Source organism: Danio aesculapii, chromosome 12, assembly GCF_903798145.1.
Source record: "Danio aesculapii chromosome 12, fDanAes4.1, whole genome shotgun sequence".
Lineage (NCBI taxonomy): Eukaryota > Metazoa > Chordata > Actinopteri > Cypriniformes > Danionidae > Danio > Danio aesculapii.
Genome location: NC_079446.1, coordinates 20,269,705 through 20,292,961, shown reverse-complemented (window position 1 = coordinate 20,292,961; position 23,257 = coordinate 20,269,705). Strand labels below are relative to the sequence as shown.

Sequence of the window (23,257 nt, the reverse complement as noted above, 5' to 3'; positions counted from 1 at the left end):
TTTGACTCACATCCTCCTTCAAACACCATGAAAAAAAAAAATCTTGAAAATCATGACTGTTTCAGATTGACCCAAGATATGAGACAAATAATTTATTTATCTGTGTCAGTTCTTATTTTTAATATTTATAAAGAACAGCCTCATAAACAAAAATGCTGTTATCCATGAATATTATCATGTTTGCAAAAATCACATTTATTTAATCCAACAGTTCAATAAGCAAGAAGTTAAAGATGTGATTCCTATTTTAAACTCAGAATAGTGTCTGTCTTTGCTCTGTTTTGCCAATGAAAATGTTTCCAAACAGAACCCCAATAAAGGTGTTGTCTCCAGGCAACACAGAAATGTTTTTAAGTGAATGAATCATTCTAATGAAGGACACGATTTGTCTGAATTTCATTCATACCTATTATATTCATACTAGAATATATTTTTAACAGTTGCAAAGTAATTTCAGAATCAACTGTAGTACCTACTTTTGTTTTGACCCTGAATAAATCAGCATTTTTGAATGAATTATCTGACTGAATGATCAAAGAATTAGGACAATTTGCTGTAAGTAAACATTTCATTACTGTTAAAAAGACAGAACATATGAATAGTACAGCTGCACGAAAGCGTCGAAAAGTTGCGATCTCCAAATAGAGTAATACATTTGTTTTAAAGTAACTTTTAGCATTTTAAAATGAAGGTTGTTTCATAGACAGTTGATACACCATTATAAAATATTTGTCAATGAATCATGCATTTAAAACATTCGTTCCAAAAGGCTGATTCATCCAGTAATAAAACAAGTGAAGAAAAAATGTGTGAAAACTGTGACCTCTCTTTTAAATAAAGAAAGGCTGATTTAAACTTCTGCATCGAGTGATCAGCGTGACCCGTGGTGCCTGTCTTGCGAGTAGTCATGCATTTATACTTCTGCGTGCTGTTTGTGTTGCTTCAATTACACTTCCGAAACTCTAGCTGGCAGTAGGTTTTTATGTTCTTCTGTGTCGAGTTTCTTTGCTGGTGTTTTGTTTTTTCTGAACGCTACCTTAATGTACAAGTAGCTAAAACTCGCTCATTCAGAGACGGGAACCAGCGGACGTGCAACAACCATAAGGTAAACACAAAACAAAAGTTTCTAACTAGAGCTACTTTACGGTACTCAACACTCGTAAACACTCGCTCCAAAGGGTTTGCGCAGATCTTGGTCCCACCCACATTGGTCACAGCTACCAAGCTGACCAATCACAGAACTTGGACTATGCGTTGTTGCGAAGTGTAGTTAAATTTTTTGAGAGGTGTGCGTCAGCGTTAGCGTTAGAAATGGCGAGGGTTGTGCGACTGCGCGAAGGCTGCACTGAAGCATACAAGTGCACTTGATGCAGAAGTATAAATCCGCCTTTACACGATAACATTTTCAAAATGATCTACATTTTCCAACGCTATCTCATAGGAATTTGTAAGTTTTTGATTTACTGGCTAATTTAATAAATCTGTACAATCTCATTCGTATAATTTAGAATGATTTGCTCATCCCTAATGACGGCTGGGTTTAGGGGTGGGGTTTGGTGCCACACCTCCTTCTAAAAATCTTACATTTTTGTACTTCTGAGATAAACTGACAAAATGTTTAAAAACCTATGCTTCCTTGTGAGATCAGACTGCATTTACACCATACCTGTCAACCCTCCCTTTTACCTGGATTCTCCCATATTTTACAGTTCTATCCCGCTATCATCCCGTAAAAGTATTTTCCCGTATTTCTCCCGTATTTTCAGTCTTTCTCTGAAGAGTGGCAAATAAACATTAAAGAGCCGAGCCTCCCTATACGCAACCCATACCGCCGAACCACCAGGGGCCACCCCTTGCTCTTAAATGTAAGTCTGTTCTGTGCTTTCACTTTGTTAATGGCAGATTTCGCTTTCCTTTTCATTACAGGTGCTGTCTCCCCTTCATATGCAATCTTCAAAACAGTCATATAGTGGTGCATGACTGTTAGCTGACGCGGTCCATAGTGATAAATAGATGCTGTTTTCCAAACGGATTCTGTACATGCGATTTAAAGCGGAGTAAAAGTCTGGGTTTTGGGTGCATGTTTGAACAGACATATACACATATTTAATAATAATAATAATATCTAAAATGTCGATCTTATTAGGTTTTTTTTCAAACACAACTAATTTTGTCCTAAATGAGCATAAAAAGTTAGGAAAGCAATTGAAAGCTTTCATTATAACGTTAGATCTGTGCATTTTTAAAGTGACACTTGTTATTTAATCTAATGAAAAGAAAAAAATCTAAATAAATAAGAGATTCATTCGATGCTCTTTAATCAGAATGTGTAAGTTATACAGTGAAGAAACGGCTAATGAGATATGATAGCCTGAATCTATTTCATTATTTTAGCTTTTAATTTCAATAAGCTGAACTGTTTGCTAATGTATTTGCTGCTAATGTTTACTATTTATTTTTTCTTTTGTAAATAATAATAATAATAACCGTTGAACTTTTTTTTTTTTACAATGAAACAGCTCCAAATGAGCATATTTAGTCATTTGGGGATTTTTTAAAGGGGGTGGGGGAGGGCATATCCCTTATTATGGTGGCATATCCCTTTTTATGGTGGCATATCCCTTATTTTTTATGACATATCCCTTATTTTCACATCCCAATGTTGACAGGTATGATTTACACATCTTTTTACACATGAAAGTGCTTACTATATATGTATACCTGAAGGAAAGTGACCTTGTGCCATCAGTATCTTATGAGTGCATATGAGCATTACATTGTTTTCAAAGACTCTTGATTGTGGGGGTTTACACAGACACAACAATGACAACATTTTCAAGATCATTAAAACCCGTTTTTATGATTTATGTATTTTCAGTCACAAAAACACAATTACCGTGTAAACAAACAGGCAAAACACATAAAAAAAATGTTTAATTTTTGGCAGAAAAAGTTCTCGTGTAAACAGTGCTGTAGTTTATGCAAATTTGTGTGACTCTATTGGATAGTGTAATAAGATAAGTAAATAGATGAAATAAAGTAAATGTTCAAACCATGGCGGCATCTAGGTTATTTTTACAATGGATTTATGTGCTTTTGGAAGCTTCAAATAAGAGTCACTACCAAACACCATTATACAGCATAGAGGAGCCAGGATAACATTCAACTACTCTGACTGTTCTGTGTGAAAGTAGAACGTCATATACACTAAGAATGGCTTGAGGGGGTGTAAATAATGGGGCCACTGTCATTAGTGCATGGACTGTTCCTTTTAAGTCAAATAGATTCTTATACGCTGTCAGTGATTTTTTATTGTTCATCAGCTCAGAAAAAAATGTTAGAGTCTGGAAAAAAGTTACTCCAACAGTATCATTGTTCTGTGCCATTATTATTATAGTTGTAGTGTGGACACAGTTTTATCTGTATTGTAGTTATTGGGGTTAATTTGTAGTTAAAGGGATTGTTTATTCAAACAGGAAAATTCTGTCATCATTTACTCACCCTTCACTTGTTTAAAATCTATTTGAACTTCTTTCTTCTGTTGAACACAAAAGAAGATATTTTGGGAAAAAAAGGTTGCTGGCACCTATTGACTATCATAGTATTTTTTCCTACAATTTATACCTTCTTCAAAATATCTTATTTTGCATTCAACAGTAGAAAGAAATTCATAAATGTGTAACATCACGAGGCAGAATGAATTATGAGGTAATTTCCGATTTTGGGTAACCTACCACTTTAATAATTAATCCAAAATGTTGATATTTAATTTGCCAGAGCAACATTTCTAGCTTATATTGCTAGTATATGTTTTTGTTGATAGTGTGTCATTTGTTTAAATGATAATAATTACCCATCAACACCAGTTACAGTCTTTTCAGTTAAAGCTCCTTGAGTGTCTGCAGATGAAACTTCCTCTTCATCTGAGGATCCTGCACTGGAAGACTCCTCATCACTGTCAGCCAGAACTGAGAGCCTGGACCTGCTGCTGCACAACACATCCAGACAAGACCTCATCACATACACATTTCACTATAACATACAACTAAAAACACTATTTTACAGTCTAAGATTTTAATGAATACATCGCTGTTTAATGTTTGAGGATGGTGTTATTTTGTATTATATATCTAATGTCTCTTATGGTGTCACGAGTCTGGTGTGTTGTGTTTATGTCATGTGATCTTCCCCATGTGCCATGTTCTGTGTGCTTTCTGTTTGTATCAGGTGACCCCTTTGTTCAGTTTCCCGCCATTTCTTGCCTGTAGTAAGTGTTTTGTTAATAAATGTGTGTATGATTTTGATGACTCCAGTGTTTTGGCATCTCTTTATTAGAGTGAAACTGAGACAAACTGTATGGTAACCAAGGATGCATTTGTTTAATCAAAAATGCATTAAAAATATCATATTGCAAAGTATTATTAGTTATAAAATAATAAACAGAATTTTTCTTTTTTTGAATTGATCAATCTCTTTAGTCTCACGCGATCTCCAGAAGTCACTTTAATATGCTAATTTATTTTTACATTATTATATATATTAATTCAAGCATAAATTCCCACATAGCAAAATATCTCTGGCCCACACAATCAGCTTTTGCTTGGCCCACATGCCGCAATGAATTACGGTACTTGACTGGACCAAGTCTAGTTTCCAGACAAGGGTCAAACATTGATATCTGGGCCAAGTCTCAGCCCAAATTAATAACCCTGAACTGGGTCAGGTATGTTGGTGTGTCACGACTGTGATGGAATTAATAAACCCATGAATCATTGCTCTTTAAGCGTGCTATGGGCGTGAATTTTTTTTCTTTGTTTGAAAATAATAAAAATGTATCTTAAATGTGGGTCAAGATAGGCCAAATTTACATGGCCCACATATTAATTATTAACATCTGGGTCAAAATACTACATTTTACATCTGGCCCAAGTATCGTGTGATACCTTAAAGACGGTGCCATGTTTGGCCCACATGCTGTATGCCAGTGCCAGATGAATGCCTGCTGTGCCAGATTTATGCCAAATCTTGGCCAGAATCCTTTGCTACATGGGTTTCTTTTGAAAATCTGAACCCAAAATGGTAATATAAAATAAATTATAGATTATAGACATTGAATTGGCTATGCTGTGAGGAGAACGTATATGAGATAACACAATTTGTGGTCTAAATCCAGAAGATATTTTATTTTCTAAAAACTTACAACACACTGAAGGCCTCCAGCTCTGTTTCTGCCTCAAGGATTTCCTCTTTCCCAAGTTTTGAGAAGTTGATTTTGGTCTCTAGAGTCATCTGTAGTGCTCCTGTGTACTCCATATCCAAATGCAACCAAAGACCTGAAACACAAAAAGACAATTTTGCCAGCAGTTATTAGAAGTTACTATATACTAAGTGGAAATAGTGGCAAATAAATTTAGTCAGTATAATGGTTCTCTGCTGAAAGGTTCTTAGTGGAAACCCAGAAGAGTTTTTCTATCATGTCACAGCAAAAAAAAGTTTTGTTTCTTGTAACATTTATTTTTAAGAGTGCATCTATAACAGGGGATATCACCATTCAATCACGATTTCAGGAAGGGAAAGGGAGCAAGGACTTACTGTAAGTGCAGTAATATTATGTGTTTTTATTATTCAAATAAAAGGTAACAAAAACAACCCAGAGGAGGAAAACATTAACAAAACTAATAAACAAGCAAACAAACTTGACTGGCAGGCTGGCAGGGATCAGGGCTGGACAGAACATCACAAGACACGACTGGATAGAGACATCTGACAAACTGGCACAAAACAGCGGACATGAGGAGACTATAAAGAGAAATGATTGGCAAAAAACAGGTGAACAAATAAATTGATAATGGGTTAACAAGGAGGGTTGGACTAGACAATAGACAGGAGCACATGACACAAAGAAACAACACAAGTAAAAAAACATTAAAAAAAAACAAGACTAGAACAGGCAGCCAATGAGAGAACTCGTTACTCAGAATGCAAGACATGGGCACACGATAAATGAAAACATTTACCATACACTCACATGTGGCATGCATGCTTCCATTTCCAGCGCCAACCAAAACCAACTTGACTGGAGCGCTGAGAATGAAAACACCATGCTGCGAATAAAATAACAAACACACCAGCACAAGAGCACGATATCCTGAGCACGCCCGGACCTTGCACAGCCAACATGGCAATAATACAATGACAAGGACAGACAATGAGAAATATGAGTGCTCAATCCGAGAAAACTGAAGGCATTCAAAAAAGTTGCTTGAGCCACATCAACTGGCTTCTCTTGATGAGGAGGAGCAGCAGCTCTACCCTTAATTCCTCCCGTATGACAGAGCTCTTTACCCTATCTCTGAGGGTGAATCCTGCCAACTTGTGAACAAAGCTCATTTCAACCATTTGTCTCTGAGATCTTGTCCTTTCAGTCATGACCCAAATATCTTATGACCATTGGTGAGAGTAGGAATGTAGATTGACCAGTAAATCAAGAGCTTTACCTTTCAGATCAGCTCCTCCGCAACCAGAACACGCCTGAAGTATTCGATGATCCAGCCAAAGCCGTGAAATTTGTGGAAAAGTACGGTAAAAATCCAGGGGAATAAACTCAAGTACAATTCATGACATCTTCTATATTTGGTCGGTTCTATTTGATGCCGCAAATATCTAATTGACTATTAAGGCTGTTGTTTCTTGGCCAAACAAACATTTTACTAACTCAGAGAAAGGAAACTCAGAAAACTGACAAGTCTGAGTTTACTAACTCAGAAAAAATGACATATTGAGAAGTATGTTATTGAACAGACAGATTAGAATCTCTTAACAGCTTTCCAGTGTTATGTGTGGGACATTAAACAGACGAATTCTACTTATTAATATGTAACCTTAACCCCCTTTTTAATTTAATTTGATTTATTTTCTGTTTTTACATATACATTTTTATTATTATCATCATCACTACCATTACTGCTACTATTTTTTATTTACTTTTTATTTTATCCAACTGTTTCTTTTGTTTCTGTTTGGCTTTATTTTACATGAGAGATGGGCTGTTCCCTGTTTTTTTCTCTCTTTTAGACTCTTCTGAATCTAATCACTTCTTTTGGAAGAATATCAGGATGTACAATCAATCTGTAATTTTACGTATCTTGGGCTGACAATTCCTAAAGATTCAAAATTAATATTTAAATTAAACTTCATAGAATTTATTTCGAAACTTAAAAATAATATTAATAACTGGAAGATTTTACCCCTGTCTATGACTGGTCGCATAAATTCATTTAAAATTGTTTCTCACCCTAGATTTTTATATTTTTGTCAAAATCTCCTTATTTACCTTACCACAGCTTTTTTCAAAGAGTTGGATTCTATAATAATGTCCTATATTTGAAACTATAAAACACACATCTCAAACATCCATCTTCAAATACCTAGGTCTGCAGGGGGCTTGGGTATGCCAATATTTAAACATTATTACTGGGCCGCCAACACTAGAGCTTTAAATGTTCTGGCTTAAGGATGCGTTCTGCAGGTTAACTCTGTAGCAGAGACCCTTCTATGGGTGCAAGTGAAGGCCAATTTGGCTTTGGGGACCTCCCTAACAGTGATGTTGTTCTCTAAGCTGGACAAGCCAAAAGTTTTATAATAAACTGAGCTTTTTGTTGAAAAACTCGGTAAGAATATTTACCCAAAAAAGTAAAGCTCTAACCCATATGCACCAATCTGTCAGAATCAATCATGCTTACCGGCATGGACTGATAACACTTATTATGCTTGGAGGAAAAAACGGTTTGTGTTTTATCAAGGATCTTTATCTAGAGGGGCGTTTTGCCTCCTTCAGTCAGTTAAGGGAAAATTTGACCTCCCTCATACACATTTTATCAATTATTTGCAAATCAGGCATTTTGTGAAGTCCAAAATTCCTCATTTCAAACTGTGTCCAGAAAATCATGTGTTTTATGATATCTTTACAACCCCCCCTGTTTCCAGACATCTTATTTCTAAATTTGTGCGTTTATTTGACAGTTGTGTTACAGTATCCTCTATGAGATTTAAAGTTGCCTGGGAGAAAGATTTGGGAATTGAAATCTCAGTAGACACATGGGACAATTGTTTGACTTCAATACAGTCATGCTCAGTCAACAGCAGACACCAACTGATTCAATTCAAGGTCATACATCGTCTACACTATACTAAAGCCAAGCTCCATAAAATTTTTCCTTCTGTCTCACCAATGTGCGATAGATGCAAGATAGCAGAGGACATGGTTGCTCATGCCTTTTGGCTCTATCCCCTATTGAACAGATTCTGGACCAACATATTTGACTGGTACTCCAAGGCTTATAGTACACTTTATCTGCTAGATGCCGAACTTGCCATCTTTGGACTTTCACAAAACACATTTTCTCTCCCTAAAACAGTGCAAGACTCTTTAATGCAAGGCATGGTGGTGGCTAAAAGACTATTGCTTAATAATTGGAAATCACTGTTACCCCCCTCATTCCAGAAATGGATTTCTGATATATCTGTTATTCAGATGGAAAGACTCCATAAAAACTCCGGACTAGCTCCATAAAAAAAAATTGGGCTACTTGGGGTCAATTTCTTGATTTATTTGACAAATCTACATCTCAAGAGCAATCCACTGACCCCTCTGAGGTTTAAGCTATACACACTCTCTGGTTTTGATTGTATGTTTTGTGACAATGATGTTTTTTTCTCTGTTTTTTTTTTGTCCTTTTGTCTCTTTTCTTTGTTGCTTTCTTTTATATTGTCTTCTATTTGTCTAATGTCCGAGCCAATGTTTGTTCATGTTGTGTGTATATATATATATATATATATATATATATATATATATATATATATATATATATATATATATATATATATATATATATATATATAAATGCTTAAAATAAAGTAATTAAAATAAAAAAGCAAGATACATGTCTCAGAGAAGTCCTGTAGAATTCTAAAGAAAGGATGACAACTTTAAAAAAGTGCTTTTAAGTATTTAGTAAATTGTAGTTTAAGTATATTAAAATTAGCTATTTTAAAACTGCATTCTATACGATTAGCTTTTTGTCGCCATCTCTGTTTGGAATGTGCAACTGCACTTGTAGTATATCCAAGTGTCTGTGTGCGGCTCCTCAACATGGATCAATCTATTGCTTTGCTGTGTGGAGAATTCTCCTTTTTTTTTGCGGTGTGGATACTTTGAGATTATACATTTTGACCATAGACCAAGACAGTCACATGTTTTTCACTTTTGATCTGACCAACTGAGAGGAAAAAATATAATAATGAATAGAGCAGTGATTTACATTTAGTTTATACCACATCAAACCATGCAAATTGTTATAGTTATACTTTGTTATGAAATCGCTAGCATTGGGTGTGAACAATTAGTGTGTGTACACTACATAACAATAGTCTTGTCGTCGATCCCAGTTGTAAGAGCAACAAATAATAACTTGACTTTTAGTTGATCATTTGGAAAAGTGGCAGAAGGTAGATTTTTCCCATGAATCGTCTGTTGAACTGAATCCCAATCATCAGAAATACTGCAGAAGACCTTTTGGAACCCACATGGACTCAAGATTCTCATAGAAATCAGTCAAGTTGGGTGAAGGAAAAATCATGGTTTGGGATTATATTCAGTATGGGGGTGTGCGAGAGATCTGCAGAGTGGATGGCAATATCAACAGCCTGAGGTATCAAGACATTTGTGCTGCCCATTACATTACAAATTACAGGAGAGGGCAAATTCTTCAGCAGGATAGCGCTCCTTCTCATACTTCAAACCTCCACATCAAAGTTCCTGAAAGCAAAGAAGGTCAAGGTGCTCCAGGAGTGGCCAGCTAAGTCACCAGACATGAACATTATTGAGCATGTCTGGGGTAAGATAAAGGAGAAGGCATTGAAGATGAATCCAAAGAATCTTGATGAACTCTGGGAGTCTTGCAAGAAAGTTTTCTTTGCCATTCCAGATGACTTTATTAATAAGTGATTTGAGTCATTGCAGAGTAATTGCAGTGATGCATGGATGCAGTCCTCTAAGCTCATGGGAGTCATGCACAATGTTAACTCTTTTTCTACAGCATCATGACTTTATAGTCTATACTGTACATTATTTCTGTTAATCGACAAGACTTTTGTCTAAGCAAAGTCAGATCTTACTGTCCTAATTAAATAATTAAAAATCAAGACATGATCATATTTTATTTTGGTAAAATAAGCATAATCTAGAGGCCTTTGCCTTTCATATAAACCACTTCTAATACCAAAGTATCAACTAGAAGTCAAGTTATTATTTGTTGTTCCTAAAACTTGAATAGGCAACAAGACTTTTGTCAGGTAGTGTATTAGCATTTCATTTTGACATAAAAATCTGTACAGTCTAATCTTTAATTGGCATAGCTTTTGAATTTCATAAAAGGTTTGTTTTTCTCATAACACAAAAAGCTAAATAATGTCCCTTAGCACACATTTTCTTTTACTATCCGTCATTGATTCCAGCTGCTGTAATAAAAGGTAATGATCCTCCATATGCAGTTCCTCACATTTATCTTCCTCGCATAAATGATAAGCCTTTCACAACAGAATGTGTAGTCTGTGTATACAGTTGAAGTCAGAATTATTAGCCCCCCTGAATTATTACAGCCCCCATCCCCACCCCCATCCGCCCAACATCCCCCAATATCTGTTTAACAGAGAGCAAATTTTTCAACACATATCTAAACATAGTAGTTTTAATAACTAATTTCTAATAACTCATTTATTTTATCTTTGCCATGAAGACAGTAAATTATATTTTACTAGTTATTTTTCAAGACACTTCTATACAGCTTAAAGTGACATTTAAAGACTTAACTGGTTTAATGATGATAACTGGTTAAATGATGGTTTGTTCTGTAGACTATCGGAAATAATTTTGTCCCTAAAATGTTTTTAAAAAAATTAAAAACTGCTTTCATTCTAGCCGAAATAAAACAAACAAGACTTTCTCCAGAAGAAAAAATATTATCAGACATACTGTGAAAATCTCCTTGCTCTGTTAAACATCATTTGGCAAATATTTAAAAAAGAAAACAAATTTCAAAAGGGGGCTAATAATTCTGACTTCAACTGTATATTTGTGATGTAATGTCGCAAAGACAAACAGCGGGTCACCCATATTTATAAAACATCACAAATTATAAAACATTATTACAAGCTTACTGTTGCTAAGCGAGCTGATGTCAGGACATTATTTTCTGGCATGTACACAATATGGATATGTACTTCCTTAAAAATGATGTGTAAATTTTACCAAAAAAAGTATTCATAACAAATATAGTTACAAATACAGAGACTCTAGACGCCAGTGTCATTAATCTTTATGTCAAAAGTCAAGCTTAAAATGATATCATATATTCATAGATGAAAATACAATTATAGCACAATACAACACCCACAAGTCTACCAGCACACATTATAAATCCATAAATGAGATAAAGCTAAGCGAGAGAACCAGACTCTGTCAAAAGCCATTACGGGTTACATAACATCCGCAGATCATGAGCCGGAGAGTAAAAGACACACACTGTGCCTCACACAATAATAACTTCACTTCTCATGGGGATAATACATTGCACATATGCTTCACAGTGAGCATTTGACCATACAGCTGAGTGCGTAAACACACACGTGCGCGCGCACACTCGCAGGCAAATTCGCAGAGGAGAGCGACGTGACGTTATTTTGCTCCTTTGATCCCTGAGATTACTGAAGGATAATAACATCTCATCCACTGCTCAGTGCAGCAGCATAATAACACACACACGCTCTCTCAAGCAGTCATGACGGATGAATGACCTAATCTGCTTTTTCATAAGAGGCTCTTAAGAGACCCACACTCACCTCTGCTGTTGACCTGTGGTAGTGATGTTCCTGTTATCTGGGGCAGGCTGGAGCCCATGGCCAGTTCAGTGAGGGTCAGTTCATCCATGAAGTAAGGCAACTGTGGTAAAGGAGGGTAAACATTAACATCACACTAGTATTTATTCCAGTTATTCAAAACCATGACGATCAAAAGAAAAAAAAAATTATATATTGTAAAACAAAATGTTGTGGCATAAAATATACATACAATGAATGTTCCAGTTTTTGGTAACTTGAGAATCTTTACAAGCTATAAATACTTTTCACGGGCCATCAAAAATATGTGAATATTTCATACTGTTGACACAATTACTAGTTTCAAGGTAAATTATGGATAGGAGGCAACATGGGAAAGCTAGGTTGCTGCCGGAAGTAGTTTTGGTGAGACCAGCAGGGGCGCTCAACCTGCGATCGATGTGGGTCCTAACGCCCCAGTATAGTGATGGGGACTCTATAATGCATAGTGAGCACCATCTTTCAGATTACACATTAAACTAAGGTACTGAATCTCTTTGGTCACTATTGGCACGTTTCCACTGAGTGGTACGGTATGGTTTGGTAAGCTTTTATGCCATTTCCACTGTTAAAAGGTACCTAAAAGCGAACCGTACCATACCACTTTTTGGTTACCCTTTGCAAAGGGTACCTAGTAGGACTAAAGGGTACCAAAAGGTGGACCTAGATGCGCAGCGGAACGCTATTTGTTTACAGAGAAGCGTCACTCGGTCGTGGAGCTAGCCAGAATGAAAACAAAGGAACCACCATGTTTTAAATACACAGCCGAGACATTACATCATAAAACTATATGCATATACTAACAAGCCATGGTTGACCCAAGCTCATACAAACTGTGTCGTTGTCTTGGTGTACAGCTACAAAGCCAAGAAGAACAAAATCTGGCATGTCCTGTTGTTGTTTTACGAGGCTCTCTAAAAGTGCGATAGGTTTCACTTTCTCCAGGGAGCTTGTGATCGCTCATGTGCACGTCTATGTTTGAAATAACGAACTTGAGCTGATGATAATAACGTGCGCGTGATCATTGAAACGCTTCTGATATGCGATCCTTTCAGAAAAGGACAAACGTGAGAGTGAAGCATGAAAAAAAAAAAAGAAGCAAAAAAAAAACTAAATAAAATAGTTTCAGCAACCTGAATTAAGAACAAACTGCCATGTTTATCACCGCCTTTTGGACTATTATGAACTCGGAATGACGGAATTACTCTCTAAGAGAGGTTACATGTGCTGGCGAAGATTAAAGATACAGATGAGAGGTTTGCTCTGACTGTAGGCTATATGTTGTGTGTTGTTTTTAAACCCAAGTAAGGTGTGAATGTTTGCTGTGTGCAGTTTTTTTGTAATTGGTAACATATCGGAGACTGTAAGGGTCTGTATGTGTTCATATATTTTATGTGTTCATATATTTTATCATATATTGCATTTATTTTATTTATTTATTTTATATATTTGCAGACGTTCACACTGTCATTGATCAGCAGTTATAATCAAATCATGTTCATAGAAAGGTTAGTAATGAACATTCATACACAAGTATTTATGTGTATAAAGCATCTGTTTTATGAGAAGTGCTTCTCGTTTGATATGTGAATGACCTGTACAGCTTTACTTTGACATTTCCTCGAGCAAGATTGACGTCGACTGAAACTTTCTGTTGTACACCCCGTCCATCAAAAATTTACCCTTGGTACCCTTTAGGCACTGATATAGTTGAAACGCTGCACTGATAAAGCTGACCTGTACCGACCCGTACCGTACTGTACCACTCAGTGGAAACGGGCTATAAAAAAATCCCAGGATGTCCTTCAAAAAAGAGTAGGGGTTTAACCTCAGCAACCTGGCCAAATTTGTCTACTGGCCTCTGTCGTCCATGGCCTCCTAATCATCCCCATAACAAAATTGGCTTCATCACTCTGTCTCCTCTCCACCAATCAGCTGGTGTAGAAAAAGGGCTATATAAAAAGGAAATATAATTTTTTTTGACGGTTTTGCAATTTTGATAACTCGCGGTAAGTCCTGTAACATTGCGATTAGCTAATCTTGAAAGGCTGCAACGTGTGTGCTGCTCACATTAAAGAATACCGAGTCGAAGTTTGGCTCCACAAATTAAATAGCAAACCAAATCGCAATGTCAGTCAGAAAAACTGCAATTAGATATTTTTCTCAAATCGCAAATACAAACAAGACAAACATGGATTCTTGTGAACTAGTTTTTAAAGCTTTAAAAACTTATTTAATTCACCTTTAGTGCATGTCTCTTATGTGTTGGAAACCGGAGCACCGGATTGAAACCCATGCCAACACGGAGAGAACATGCAAACTCCGAAATACCAACTGCATGCTATAAGTCAGTCATAATACTTGTGTATGATATATCATGTGCGTGTTTTGTTTTTGCAGTCAGTCTCACAATATCAATTTAGCAGTTCATATTTTGATTATTTTGTCCAAAATATTAAAAGTTATCAGATATTTGTCTCTACCAAAACTTCCATATCGGTCCGTTTAATGCCAACGGAGTTGCTCTGTGACACAAAAACCGTGATTATGGGCTGCTCACATGAAAAGAACAAAGTGTTGCAAGTCAGGTCACAAATGTATACAATTATCTGAAAATAACTCTAAACTATACTGTAGCAGTCACAATTCAGATTAGGGAAGAGAGACAAAGTAAACAAAGCAGCTCTAAAAAGAAGAATTACACTAATAAACAAAAGAAAAGAACAAAAGAACAAAAGAAAATATTCAGACAAGATTCAACAGCAGTGTTCAACAACTAAACAGAAGTGCAGTTTTTGTGGTCCTAGTCATAACTATAGCAGCTGAGTATTGTACCAGTTGTAGATTGTTTAGTGTAGCTTTTGAAGTTTTAAAGGGCACCCATAATGAAAACTAACTTTTGTAAGCTGTTTGGAAAGAACTGTGTGTATGTATAGTGTGTAGTAGTGTCATATTGGAATGATATAAACAAAAGAAGTCTCTTTTTAAAAATTTCCTGACGTTTAAATAGGACCCAAATCCCGGTGATTTTTGAGGCCTACCGCAACGTGATGTAGGAGTGCGGTTTTCCCTGCCCACCAAATTGATTGACAGATGCCATGTTTCCATAACAACATGTATATACATGTCCACAGAATTTTTTTAATATTTAAAAAAAAAAAAAAAAACGTTCAAACGTTGTGATCAGCTGCACCTCAATAATTAATTATATGAGTTTTTTTATATGAGTATAACACTTTTAACAGTGCATGTTTGCAATAAAGATGGTAAAATCGCAATGTAATTCTTAACCACTATAATCACCACAGCCGCATGGTACAAGTAAACGCGCATATGTGTTTGTGTGTGTGTATTGCAAATGGCATTTGTGTGAGACTCATCATCACAGAAAGGCTTGAATACACTCCACCACATATACATCAAATAAACTTACTTGGTATTTTTGACTAGGGACCTTATTTCAGCTTCATCTGTCTCTATCACTGATTGCTGTTTATCTGACGTAATGCATGAGAAGCAGACATGCATGTCGGAGTGGTGGGCAGGGAGAAGCAGCTCATTTGGATTTAAAGCCACAGGCTACAAAAACAGCTACATAGTCTTCAGACACTAAAATGGGCAGATTCTACATTCATTCGTTCATTTTCTTTTCGACTTAGTCCATTTATTAATTAGAGGTCACCACAGCGGAATGAATTGCCAACTTATCCAGCATATGTTTTACCCAGCGGATGCCCTTCCAGCTGCAAACCTTCACTGGGAAACAGATGGAACACAATGGAAATGATGCAAGTAATGTGGTAATGACAACATGGTGGATATAGTGCACTCAAATTCCATTCCTGCTAATATTCATGCTATATAAAACACTTATGGCTTTTCAGACAGTTCAAATGCAGTACCTACTGAGACTGTATGCAGTTGTCTGACAGACCATAATAGTTAATGAAAATAAAAGCACTCAAAATAATAACACTTGTAGTCTAAGGCATTAGAACTAATAAATAATAGTTACCAGCAAACTAGCAATTACCAGATATATACACTAGATATCGCATACGGACCCTGAGCATGCGTCAATAGTGCTGCCACATTTGTTCAGGGCTCAAATGTCATTCAACCGCACTAGCCAAGATAGTGTGCCAATGTGAAGATACTGGACTTTTGCGCTGTGTGGTAACGAGCAAACAAAGAAAACAAAGCACAAATGCATCACAATTCATAGGTAACATTTGGTTTATTTTGTATTTTTGTATGTTATGAACTTTTGTGCTAACATTATTGATGATAATACAGTCACTTACTGCACTGACCATAAGGCAAAGTAGCATCCACTCGCACCAAATACTAGGAATAAAATAAGCAAACAACATAAATGAAATATGACAAGACACTGTGGTGCCAGAAACTTGTAAAATTGTCGGTTAAGAGAACAAGTCGTTCATAACGGAGATTCATTCACAAACGAATCGCTCCCTCAGTTAGAATGAGAAGTGAAAACGGGAGAGGGAGTGTCCTTCAGGACACGGATTAGATCAAATAATAAAAAAAAAAATTGAAAACTGACCACCGGGAATACTTCCGATCGCAAAAAGGCTTGAAAGGCTTGAAATCGTAGATTTACAGTTTGTATATATGTGTATATATATCTCTGTCTCTGGATGGCCACAGTCCTCCTCTGCACCTTGGTCCTGCATTCATTTCAAAGGAGCGCTTCCCTAAAATGGCGGCTCTATTGACGCATTCCCTCCAGTGAACAACAACAGGGTAGGCGACATCTAATGTAAATATCTATGAGAAAGGTCTACTGTTTGACATACCCACCTAAGCTGAGTTTTACTCCTAATTGGCACTTAGTAAATGTTCAACCTGCTTGTCATGTTCTAGAACATCTTGTCATCACTCTCTGTTCTCTTACCCGAATTTTGCTCAGCTTTCTCTGTATCTTCTGTTGGACCTTATCAGCCCAGTACTTTTCACGAAGAAAGTCCCAAAAGATCCGACCAATCAGTGCATTCAACCAGACAGGCCTTGTTTCATCCTCATGGCAACAAAATGTCTGCTTTAAAAGAGTCAAAAAAGAGAGAAAAAAGTTGTGAAGAAACCCTTGCAATTAATTTGTCCCACTTTTCATTTAAATAGTTGTCTAAACAAACACAATTTAGATTCAAATAAAATGCTACTATCGATCATCAACTGAAAACAAAACACTCTGTGATCTAGTGGTACAGGTATATCTTAAATTTTATGTTTAAACTGTGTAACGTAAGGATTTTTTTTCTTAATTTTTTTTCTTAAAAATTTAGTTTTTTATAACATTATGAAAATTTTGTGTGTTATAAATAAAATAGCATACAGTTTAAGAATATTCACATTTTGTAACAGTGTTTAACTGTTACAAAGATAAAAATGGCTAACATTTCTAGCAAGTGCCTCCGAGCATCTGACACATTTCTGACAAGCTAGAGGGAAAAAAACTACTTATTTTAATAATTCATGGCTGATCTTTAGCCAAACATATCACCTAGTTTTATGCAGCAGCCATTTACAGACATACACTGCACACCCAACATCCTTTAGACCTAGATAAATGTGCTTTAAAATAATGTAAAAGATCTTGACATTCCAAGAAATATATATTTAAATAATATGACATCATATATATATATATATATATATATATATATATATATATATATATATATATATATATATATATATATATATATATATATATATATATATATATATATATATATGTATATATATATATATATATATACACACATATACACGCACAAATAATCCAATGTGCATTTCTCAAAGTTCAGATATAAGTGCATCTATTTGGATGTGAATACACTCAATCAATGTTTAAATTTAAATAAATAAAAGTTTTCCCACAAAAAAAATCAGGGAACACAAATGCAAATGACTTAATATTACTATTTTACTAGACTTTTGTTCAAATAAATGCAGCCTTGTTGAGCACAAAATACTTTTGAAAACATTTTAAAAGCAGACATTACTGACCCTGAGCTCAATCATTAGTTTAAGCTGAAAGTTTGTAAAATCTTAGCGTTTTTAAAATGAGAACATGTAATCTAATCCTGATGTTAATCTTGTGGTGCATTTTCATATCTATCTAGGAAAATATATGAGAACCTTCTGAATATTTAAATGCTATAAAACAGGCAAAGCTCACTATCCTTTTTAGCCACTGCTTCAAAGCATCTGACACACTTTTGACACCTCACAGGGGAAAAAAGCACTATTTAATTTTTCATAGATAATTTTTAAGCCAAATATTTTACCTAGTTTTATATATTAACAGTTCACCAATATGAAAAGCTGAAAAGGCAGGCATGTCAAAGCACATTTATCCAGAGACAGTAAAAGGGATAGTTCACGCCAAAAATAACAAAATTACTTTCCCACTTTATATTACGTAGCCTTAACTAATATGTCCTTAAACTGAACTTAATCATTTGTTACAATATACTTATTGTGTAAATACAAGTTTTTACATTGTACTGGTGATTGACTGAATACCTGCATGCAATTACATTTGTATTTAATTTCTGTAATCAAACTGTTGACCATCCCTTAACCCACCCTTAATCCCACCCATACCAACAAGCCTGTGCCTAACCCTACCAGTATCCCACCTCAAGAGCACTGCAAGTGTTCTGCAATGCATTATGAATGCAGTAAGAACATTGTATTTATTATTTGATGCAAGCACATAGTAGTAAAGGTCAACTAATATAAAGTTGGGTCACCTTTTTAGTTGAAAGCATACCAAAATATTGAGAACTGGTACCCCATTGGTACCATTCTACTACGGCAGTCCAAGGGTTGTACAACAATGAAAGTGGTAAAATCAGATGCTTGTAATCTAAGCTTAAAATAAATTTATTTTATAAATGGATTATTTATCATTAATAATTGTAATTCCCTTTTGAAGACTCTGACATGAATTTAATATAATTTTTTTTTAACTATATAAAGCATAGGTCTCAAACTGGATTCCTGGAGGGCCACAGCTCTGCACAGTTTTGCTTCAACCCTAATCAAACACAGCTGATCCAACTAATCAAGCTGTTCAAGGCTACTAGAGACTATTAAGCAGGAGTAAGTTGGAGGTGGTTGGAGCTAAACTATGCAGAGCTGTGGCCCTCCAGGAATTGAGTTTGATACCACTGCTTTAAAGCATTATATTTATATAATTTTATATATTTTACTTTAAAGCATTATACTTTATACTTTAAAGCATTATATTTATATTATTTTATATATATTTTAATATAAATATAATAATGCATTACACTGTAAAAAAACTGTTTAAGGACACAATGCAAATACAGAAGGGTCAAGCTTTAAATAGGAAAATTACTGAAATATTTTGATCATTTTAAAGCAAGATTTTAACATGAGATGCTAATGGTCTAATCCCGTTCAATGATTTATGCTAAGCTAAGCTAAATGTTTCCCCCTCAAACCTGCTGAATGGATTCAAAAATGGTTAAACTCAACTGTTTAACTCTGAGGGTTTGTAAAATTGCCCATTTCCAAAAAAAGTGGAGTGTTCCTTTAAAGGGGTGACACAGTTTGCCCAATGACAGATAAAGCTGCATTGTGTGCTGCTCACCTGCTCTTTTTCCGTAGGGCTGCCCTGTGTGCTGCTCTGGCTGGGGCTTTGTGGAGGACTGGCATGTGCTGAGAACATCAGACTGGTCATGTAAGAGCTGTAGTCTGCTACAATGTCCTCCTTTACTCTGCCAAGCAGATCACTGTGAAACACATCTTCACTGCTGTCCTTAACTGAGCCTTCACCACCATGGGACTGACTGAAAAGGTTCTCCTCATGTGATACAGATTTATCTGCAGAGCAAAATAAATGATTAGAATATTGGTTTATGATTTTATAGAATAAAAGCAACTTCTTCAAAAAACACTGCTCCTAATTTATTAATGTAAACTTTAGTTTTTGTATGAGGTGGCTTGTTTATTGAAAATGTCTTAACATTACTGATAGATTAAATAACCATGCCATGACTCTCAAATATATAAATCTGAAATTATTCCTAAATAAATGTAATGTATGTTTTTTAATATGTTAATATTAAAAAGTGAAATTAAACTATTCCATTCTAAATGAAGAGGAACACAAATATTTATTCAAAATTATAAATTGTAGTTTATCAATTAAATAAATATTTTATAATTAAGTATTTAAAAATGAAAAAACTAAATAAAATACATTTTAAACAGCAAAACTACTAAACATTCAACCACTAAATATATTTTAATTGACACATATTGACACATAGTGCTATTTTGAACCCAGGCTCATTCTGAAAACGTACCGCTATACATTTCTGGAGAGCAGAAAATACATTCCAGGAGCTACAGTAGTTTTTTTTTGTTTGGTTTTTTTTTTTTGCAGTTTTTGTTTTCCGCCAGATTCCAACACCGTCATCGAGGTCAACTTTTCTCTGCGTCTCAAGTCTGCCAACATCTATGGAGAGCTAACCGGACAAAACAGCAACAGCAGTAAAGCTGGTAAGCATGAAAAGGAACACATCATATGGCCTCATAGCATTCATTTTAAACATGAAATGCAGCCATGCGTACTTGTGGCTACATAATTCACAATGTTCAGAAATGTATATAGGGCTACGTTTTCAGAATGAGCCTATGCTGGCTATTTTGATGTTTCTAGCTTTCTTTTAAAGGTCTACTAAAATAGGTTTGCATACATCCAATGTCAAAAAACACTTTCATTTTGTCATGATTTTGTCAGTATCGCCTCTTTTTGCAAAGTGTCTGAAATGGTTTGTTCATAGATCTGGTTTCGCTAAAACCCTCCTTTACAAAAGTCTGCTCTGCTCTAATTGGTCAGCTATAGTCCGATGGTCAGGTGTTTCTTCTAGGCCTCAGATCAAAGGAGACGTTGCTCATAGACACCCAATGAAAGCCATAGGCTTGTTTATGTAAATCTGTAGCAAATCTACATAGGTTTGTGCAGAAAGCAGGACTGCAGTCACTTTCTTTTAAAAGACATTTTATGTTCACAATTTAATTATACAGTACATGAAAGGCCTAAATTAAAAAGTATGACAGATCGACTCTAAAGGGTAGGGCTGGGCGATTTGGCATAAATCAAAATCTTAATTAATTGAACATTTTAACTCAATTATGATTCGTGAACGATTATTACATTTTTTTTGTCCTCATTTTTGAATGAAGGGTGATTTTCTTGATTCTGAAGGAAACACACACCATCTACTATCTATGACAATTTATTGAACATCATCATTGAACAACTGAAATTAAAACACACTTTGCCTAAAATCATAAAAAAGGGAAAATACTTGCACTTTTGGAAACAATATAAATTATTTTCAACGTTGTTCATATTAAAAGTAGAACATAAGCATTATGTCTTCTAAATAAAATAAATCTTGTATATCCTGTAAATAATATTTTAAACACTGCATTTCTTTGATCTTCTGTAAACAAATATTTTAATGTAAATAATAGCTTTAATGTAATGGAAAAGTTGCCATCTCAAGGCATCTCTGGCGCAGCATTCAATCATCGTCAGTGTAGTGCAGAGTAAGGCTCAAGAAAGAGTCCATCGTTCTGCTTGACAAGAGATCAGATGTGGCTGCAAAGTGGCCGCAGAAGTATAAATCAGGCTTAACAGGGCAGGGTCACGTGACTCTACACGCGGTAGGAAAAGTAATTGAAAAATTTACCTGAAAAAATTTGATCTATTATAGGTTCTGAATGTCAATTTCAATTACTTTTCGATTAATCGCACAGCCCTAAAAAAGGGGTGGTCGATCATCTATTTTTAAAGATTTGATTGTGTTTATGGGGTTCAGTGTAACATGTTCATGCTCCGTTTTCAAAGAAATCACATTATTTTTCACATATTTTACCTATTTTCTGCACAACTTTATCTGTTCTCCTAAAAACAGTCTGATGATTAGTTTTGTGAAATCCCTCCCTCAGAAATATGTAGTGAGCTCTGATTGGTCAGCTTGGCATAGTGAGCTCTGATTGGTCAGCTGGGCAGTGCGTTCTGATTCACTAGCTTTATATTTGATGTTGAAGAAAACATCATGCCTAGAGGCGATGTTTATGTACATTTTAGGCTTTGTGATGTCACAAATCTACAAAATACTTCATTCTAATTTCAACCAGCCTTAAATTGTAAATTCTGTAAATGAGCAATATTACACTCGTAGCAGTGTGTAAGTGCCTTAGTGTCCCACCAGTGATGGTATACAGCCATATCGCACTGCTACAAGTGTGATATTGCATTTAAACAACAGTTCGACAACATAATCGTGTATATAAAATATTAAATCAAACACGGAGAGTCTAAAAATCCCTTTGTATGAGGAACTACTTTCTTCCGCCATTCATTCACATCTGCAGCTGACGCCAGAACAGCAGAAGCCTTTACTAATTCTCCAACATCACTTTAGAGCTAGTATTTTAATGATTCTCTAGCATAATATCTAAAATGATGACAAAATAGGTGATTTTGATCACATTTTAAGATTATAAGGCTGAACAGCATGAAATGCCATCAGTCTAGAGACATGTCCCAGTATTATTCTGTTGCAATCAGGAGATCACAATAATTAACCCTGAAAAAGCCAAAGCAGCGCAAACACTACCAGATTACTGTTGTTTTTGCGATGGATCATGCAGGCAGTTCTTTCTTTTTTCTTTTTACTGAACTAGTCTGCAGTATCGAAAACAGGAGAAGCATTGGAAACAAACAGATGGCCAACCAAAAAGTAACTGAGGGTTATACAAAGAGAGCACTACAACATACAAAAGAGAGAGATCGACTTAGAAAATGACTTACCAATTTAATTATGATTTGATCAGCTGTAATTTAAAAATACACTGAGTTTTTCTCCTCTAAGAGCTTATTATGCTGTCTCTGTCATCATCTTGTGGATGGACAACGTTGACCGTCCTTGCTTTGCTCAATGACAGGCTGATGGACGTCTCTCCGAAATTATAAATATTTAAAATAGGCACTATCCTTATAAATAAACTGCATAGTTGCAAATTTAAACAACTACAACTACATCTCAAAAGTACATTATGTTGTCCAACAGGTGCAATATTTGTCAAACTGTAGTGAGTTTATTGATCTGCTGTCACTCTATGTGGGCGGAGTAATACAGAAGGGTGAGGAAGCTGTACGAGTTGGCTGATAGCTGTGAATATTGCACAGCTATCAGCCAATCAGATTCGAGAACCAGACAGTACTGTTGTATAAAAGAAAATA

The 23,257-nt window shown here is 35.4% G+C and overlaps 1 protein-coding gene across 2 annotated transcripts in view; it reads right to left on the bottom strand.

Moving 5' to 3' along the window:
• tex2l (testis expressed 2, like) overlaps positions 1 to 23,257 on the bottom strand; it is a 40,515-nt gene that overhangs the window by 7,613 nt on the left and 9,645 nt on the right. The window contains exons 5-9 of one of the 2 annotated variants that reach the window (XM_056469635.1): positions 19,586 to 19,818; positions 16,853 to 16,996; positions 11,899 to 11,998; positions 5,201 to 5,333; positions 3,854 to 3,988 (exon numbers count right to left, since the gene is read on the bottom strand). In XM_056469635.1, the coding sequence (XP_056325610.1) occupies positions 3,854 to 3,988; positions 5,201 to 5,333; positions 11,899 to 11,998; positions 16,853 to 16,996; positions 19,586 to 19,818 (745 nt within the window). The remainder of the gene's footprint in view (positions 1 to 3,853; positions 3,989 to 5,200; positions 5,334 to 11,898; positions 11,999 to 16,852; positions 16,997 to 19,585; positions 19,819 to 23,257) is intronic. The other variant, XM_056469636.1, reaches the window with a different exon arrangement.